Raw genomic sequence first — 7,035 nt, forward strand, 5'->3', positions numbered from 1 at the left:
TATTCCATTCTTTGGTGCAGGAATGGTTAATGATTTGCATACTTCTAGATAAGGTGAATCACAATGTAATATAAATAATTATATTTCTGTAAAAGGAGTTTGAAATTTGTAGGATTTTAAACATATTTATGGAGTTTTGTTACTTTGTTTTCAGATATTATTGATAAAGCCAAGGGATAAATGTTTAGAAATGTACTCAATATGAATACTCAAGGATTTTGGTTTTTGGTTTTTTAATTTTATTTCATATGCATTTCTTCCTGCCTTATTCTTCACACTGGTGTTTTTGTCCCTTCAGCTTTCTCATGGAATATACAGCCCGATGTAATCCTTACAGCCTGGGTCAGTCAGAGAGAGTCAGCATCTCCATTTCCTTGAGATGTTTAAAACACAAACAAGCAAATAATAGCTGCCTATAACCCACAACCAAGTTTTGGGCCTCAGATAATAATTCCAGGTAGAATAATTCTGGAAAATAACTCTTAAACTGCAGTTTTTCTTGAAATCCCTTCTGTTTGCTCAACTTGCAAAGGATTAAAAGTCTGGTTCCATTAGTTAATTGTGACGTAGCCCAAGTTTTAGCTGATAGATTAATTCCTTTACTGATTCTGCTTTTGGACATTTTTTCTTTTAAATTTCATTTATATGGTTATTATTTCTGAATATACAATTTCTTTCAAAAATAGGACAAGGACAAATACCAGTTTGGTAAGACAAAGATCTTTTTCCGTGCCGGTCAAGTTGCCTATCTAGAAAAATTGAGAGCAGACAAACTGAGGGCTGCCTGCATCCGGATCCAGAAGACCATCCGTGGGTGGCTGCTGAGGAAGAAGTACCTACGCATGCGGAAGGCGGCCATCACCGTGCAGAGATATGTGAGGGGCTACCAGGCTCGATGGTAGGTCTCATGATGACCTATTAGGTTGCCCATCTAATTCACTGTCCAACCAAGGACAGTTTTGAGTGGTCACCATACCTGAAAAGATAACACCTCACCTTTTCTTAGTTCCAAGGAACAACAGATTAACTCATAGGACAGCTAAATAGAATAAAATTCACTCAGCCTTATGAATGATTCAGATTTATCTTCAAAACATTTACAAACTGCTGCCTACTTAATGTCCTCAAAATTTTTATTTTTGATACTTTTATATTGAGCTTGAGGAAATCATATATAAATTAAGATAGTCATGAATATGAGCTGGTTAATAATGACTGCATGAAGAATTTTGGGGAGCAATTAACTGAGATGGTCTTGAAGAGAATTACACTTTAGTGTGATTACATATTAGGTTGATTTTAATTGAGAAGTATAAGTAGAAATGAATTAACGAACTTTTACGCTAATAGATTCAGGAAAAATATGGTACATTAGTATTGGCTAGATCCAAGAAAGCTGGTGATAACTAAGTGTGAGGTTACAGTGTATGTCCATCTGTTATATAAAGAGGACATAGTAATGGATCCTATTGCAGAAAGAATGAACTTTTTTGAATTTCACTTTCTTGTAAAATCTGGCAATGTGGGCCATCCTGCTTTTCAGGGTAAGGGAGGGCTCAAATGAGATAATAAATGAAAAAAAACTTTGGGAAACTATAAATTGCTATACAAATGTAAGTAAATATAAATGTTGACTTAGCATGCACATTATTAGAATAATACAATGGAGGTACTACTTTTAATGCCTAAAACAGTGACACTGTTTACATCTCTATAACATGTATTCCTGTGTTTTTTTTCTGAGTGACAACACACTGTTATTTTCTTTGGCCAGCTATGCTAAGTTTCTGCGCAGAACCAAGGCAGCAACTATCATTCAAAAGTACTGGCGTATGTATGTGGTCCGCAGGAGGTATAAGATTAGACGAGCTGCCACTATCGTTCTTCAGTCTTATTTGCGAGGCTTCTTGGCCAGAAATAGGTATCGCAAGGTGAGGCATTATTTTCAACTTTGTTTATTCCTTCTATTAGCATTAAACAAATTCCACTTCTATTTAGAGTACCACAGGGGCTACAATGAACATAGAAACTGTATGGAGACAACCAGCAATTGAAATGCATATTTATTTAAAAATTTTTTTTTTTTTTTTTAGAAACAGGATCTTGCTCTGTCACCCTGGCTGGGGTGCAGTGGTCCAGTCATAGCTCAACTGCAGCCTCAAACTCCTGGCCTCAAACAGTCCTCCCACCATGGCCTCCCAAAGTGCTGAGATTACAGGTGTGAGCCACTGTGCACATGCCCAGCCTGAAATGCATTTTAAAATACTAAATAATCACATATATTTATTAACAAAACAATAGGGAAAAAACATTTTCCTCTTTTTTCTCTTTGTTTATATAATTTGAAAAAAAAGGTATTTTTCTCTTTGTTTATATAATTTGAAAAAAAAGGTATTTTAGTTTCCTTTGGCTGCTATAATAAATTATCATAAACTTGGTACCTTAAACCAACTAAAATTTATTCTCTCAGAGTTCTGGAGACCAAAAGTCCAAAATCATTATCATTGGGGCAAAATCAAGTTGTCAGCAGGCTGGTGTCCCTCCGGAAGCTCCAGGAAAGAATCCATTCCTTGCCTCTTGCATCTTCTGGTTGCTGCCAGCATTCCTGTGCTTGTGGCCACATCAGTCCAGTCTCTGTCTCTGTCTTTACAGCATTTTCTCCTCTGCGTACCTGACTTCTCTTCTCCTATCTGCCTCTTATAAGAATAATTCGGATAGCATTTAGATTCTACCATGTAATCCAGGATAATCCTCTCATCTGAAGATCCTTAACCTAATCATGTCTGCAAAGCCCCTTTTTCTGAATAAGTTAACATTTGCAGGTTCCAGGAATTAGCACCTAATTTCCATGGGGCCCACTGTTTAGATGACTACCGAGAACTTTGAATAGGTAGAATATATGACAAACAGGTTGAAGATTATTCCAAGAATGAAACAACCTTGAGAGAATTTTCCATGGTCAAGAGGAGACAAAGTATAACATTAATTCAGTTAAAATTTTATTGACAGGTATGATGCACCGAAAGTTTTTGACAAATAATCTTATATCTAGCAATAATTAACAGGGTCACCAGAGTAATTTTAATTATCACCTGTGACCATTGAACAATTTTTATCTCTCATTATGGCAAGGTTTGGAGTCTGTCCTATAGGGTATATTTCAAATAAGTGAGAAATAGAAGCCTGGATATTAGAGCTCTGTGGACATCACCATTAGAAGGAGCATTAATGGGGTGATTTGGGTCTCTAATCACAGGCAGTATATGGGTATGACTTAGGCTCTATTTATTTTATATTTATTTTACTTTTTTATTTGAAGTGATTTTAGACAAAAAAATTGAAATTGATGAGGCTTGAATGAGTGTATTTAATAGCTGTGTTTTGAAGATAGCTACTCCACATCTTTCTTTCTGCTCACCTCTCCTTTAGTCTCATACTCTTTCTATATAAGCATGAGGTTTTAGGGAAGGAAGAGGTTTGAAGTTGGCTTTTCAGATACACCAAACTAGTTAAACCTTCCTATGTTCCTCAGTACTCTCCTTAGGAACATCTGAGTTGGGGTTTGAGCCATTGGTTTAGCAGTAGCAGTCTCTGGCCAGCTCAGGCTTCTACTGTGACTGGACAGGGTGGACAGGGTGGAGGTGGCAGCGCTGAGGCTTGCTCACATGTAAGCCAACAGCTATCACATTACTGCTCCTTCTAGCTGTATTTCAGGTCCAAGGTTCCCCTTCACGAGATGTGGGGGAGTCTTAAAGAGAGTACAGGTGTTGATTAATTTCTCTCACTCATGATGCAAGTGAGATTAAAAATGGAAGCTCTGATTAAGTGTTGTTTCCATTTGACTAAAATTTCAAAAATGGACCAACGTCCAAAGTTACGTAGGGGAAGCAAATGCAACAGGAAAACTGGCATTAAGAGCTTTGCCACTGTGTCCTGCTTGAGTTTTAAACTCTGAAAGTCTTTAATTTGCCACCACTGAGGCTCATCCAGTTGCTCCTTAGTCATCTGGATATGACAAAGGCCTCTCTCTGGACTGTGACGTTCAGTGAATGTTCAGAACTCCCAACCTCAGTGCAGGGTGATTCAGTGGCTACACTGAAGAAAAACCGAAGGCTGCCTTAGCATTAGGAAAACAGCCACAGATGGCAGACTTGAGGCCGCCAAAGATACTATTCAGATCTCCTGAATAGTGTTCATTTTGTTTTTGATGGTTTAAAAGTTAACCAGTTGTTTCTTAAATGTATCTTCGAGGATGGCACATTTTATTCATCGCTTTTTTCAGGTACAATAACCTAAAAATAGGAACTAGTCTTTTAATCTTATTAAACTCCTAATATATGTGGTTAGATGCTTTCAGAGATTTTTTTACATTTTAAGAGTTTGATACGGCCAGGTGTGGTGGCTCATGCCTGTAATCCCAGCACTTTGGAAGACTGAGGTAGGTGGATCACCTGAGGTCAGGAGTTCGAGACCAGCCTGACCAACATAATGAAACCCTGTCTCTACTAAAAACGCAAAATTAGCAAGGCATGGTGGCACATACCTGTAATCCCAGCTACTCTGAAGGCTGAAGCAGGAGAATCACTTGAACCTGGGAGGTGGAGGTTGCAGTGAGCCGAGATTGTGCCATTGCACTCCGTCCTGGGCAACAACAGTGAAACTCAACCTCAAAAAAAAAAAAGAGTTTGACAGGAGGTATATTGTGTCTGCTTGTAATAATCACCAACAAGATTTAAGTATACATATAACATTTAAATATCATTTATATCATGTGAGTTTCTTCATAAAATCATAAACATAAAAATCTATAGATGCCAGTTTTTTTCTAGTTTACCTTTTCTTTTATTGTCTCTTTTTTTAAGACAGAGTTTTCCACTCTTGTCACCCAGGGTGGAGGGCAATGACATGATCTCCACTCACTGCAACCTCCACCTCCCGGGTTCAAGTGGTTATCCTGCCTCAGCCTCCTGAGTAGCTGAAATTACAGGCGTCTGCCACCATGCTCAGCTAATTTTTGTATTTTTAGTAGAGACGGGGGTTCACCATGTTGGCCAGCCTGGTCTGGAACTCCTGACCTCACGTGATCTATTCACCTTGGCCTCCCAAAGTGCTAAGATTGCAGGCATGAGCCACTGTGCCCGGCTACCTTTTCTTAAAATTCAAGAATTTCTTCTACATCTTTCCTAGAAAATGTTTACATGGTGTCTGTTTGTTACTCTTTAGTGACAAGAAATTCATCTCATAAGGCAACCTTTTGTTGTAAGTTGTTTATAAGTTTAGGGAAATATGATTTTTTTATAGGAAATACAGCATAAAATCAAGAGTAACATTAGGTTGTTTCACATCTCATTACTTTTACCTTTCATTTTAAAGCCCCATCCCTCCTACCTTTGAATCCCAAAAGTGGATTCTTGCTACATTTGAAATAGCGATGGAAAATTCTCACTGGAATGTTATTCCTCAAATGTGGTAAACAAGAGTGTTATTTTTTAGTTTCGATAAAAAAAAAAATCAATGAATCAGTACAAACTTTATACCGCCCCAAGTGTTGGCCTCTCCAGTCAGTTCACTGCCCATACCTCATGTCCTCATGCACAGGCCTAATAATACATAGTGAGGTGGTATCAGCAGTCAGGGTAGTAGGGAAATCTCTTATGTTAGTGGTTCATCATTTACAGGATGCCTGGTTCTGTTAATTTTATAGAGTATCATCTGTTGCTAACAGAAATCATATACTAATAAGAAATCTAATGTATTTTTTCTTTCTTTTTAAAATTGTTTTTCTTTTGGTAATCTAGTGTTTTTTATTTAGACAGCTTCCAAGTCCATATTCTGCTTAGAATTATACGCATAATATCTGCATGTAACACATTTTTATATATGTTTTTGAAATTGCCTTCTAAATTCTACTTTTCAAATCACTTTAAAAAATAATTTTGTGGCCTCCATATATCTGTGATACGTATAATCTACATAATAGATTGTCAATTCAACTCTGTGTCTTTCCCTTTAGGTAATATATGGACTTTTAGCCCAACATTGGTTGATAATCATGAGTGTATTCGGGGGTCTTGACATTGCTTGCCCTTATCCTTTTCTGCAGATACTCCGTGAGCACAAAGCAGTCATCATTCAGAAGTGGGTGCGGGGTTGGCTGGCCCGCATGCACTACAAGAGGAGCATGCATGCCATCATCTACCTTCAATGCTGCTTCCGGCGGATGATGGCCAAGCGCGAGTTAAAGAAGCTCAAAATCGAGGCTCGCTCAGTAGAGCGCTACAAGAAGCTGCACATTGGCATGGAGAACAAGATCATGCAGCTGCAGCGCAAAGTCGATGAGCAGGTGTGTTTCACAATGGAGCCCTGAGAGTGGAGTATGCCCTGAGAAATCCACTGGGATTATTTTCAATATTGTTTTTCTTTGACTTTACCCCTCAGTCTTAGTAAAAAGTAAAATTATGACAGTATTTATTTCCATAATGAGCATGGAAATATTTATGAACTCATAAGGTGGATGACAATTGCAAAAACTAAGGCAGAAAGTTATTATTATTAATTATTTGAGACAGGGCCTCACTCTGTCAGCCAGGCTTGAGTGCTGTGGCACAGTCACTGCTCACTACAGCCTCAACATCTTGGGCTTAAGTGGTCCTTCCACCTCAGCCTGATGGGTATCTGGGACTACAAGCATGTGGCACCACATTCAGCTAACTTTTTTATTTTGTAGAGACAGAGTCTTATGTTGTCAGGCTGTTGGCTCAAGCGGTTCTCCTGCCTCAGTCCCTCAAAGTACTGAGATTACAGGCGTGAGCTACCATGCTTGGCAGGAAATTATTTTTGAGAACACAGATCTACTAATGCTTCAAATCTTTATGACCAAGAGTCATATTGTGTGTCATTTGTTTTTCAAACACCAACTCAAACCAACATGCTGTGTTTTATACGTTGTAATGCTCCATTACAATTATTTATTTGCATGTGGTATGTTCATTTTACAGATGATTTGTTTTTTTTTTTTTTTTTTTTTTTTTTTTT

General features: G+C 37.9%; 1 protein-coding gene across 4 annotated transcripts in view; it reads left to right on the top strand.

Moving 5' to 3' along the window:
- The window catches only part of MYO5A (myosin VA), a 214,798-nt gene that overhangs the window by 145,827 nt on the left and 61,936 nt on the right, over positions 1-7,035 (top strand). For all 4 annotated transcript variants that reach the window (XM_017504607.2, XM_017504603.2, XM_017504608.2 and 1 more), the window contains exons 19-21: positions 687-898; positions 1,775-1,931; positions 6,104-6,343. In XM_017504607.2, coding sequence (XP_017360096.1) covers positions 687-898; positions 1,775-1,931; positions 6,104-6,343 — 609 coding nt within the window. The remainder of the gene's footprint in view (positions 1-686; positions 899-1,774; positions 1,932-6,103; positions 6,344-7,035) is intronic.

This window comes from Cebus imitator, unplaced genomic scaffold, assembly GCF_001604975.1.
Source record: "Cebus imitator isolate Cc_AM_T3 unplaced genomic scaffold, Cebus_imitator-1.0 Scaffold325, whole genome shotgun sequence".
Taxonomy (NCBI): domain Eukaryota; kingdom Metazoa; phylum Chordata; class Mammalia; order Primates; family Cebidae; genus Cebus; species Cebus imitator.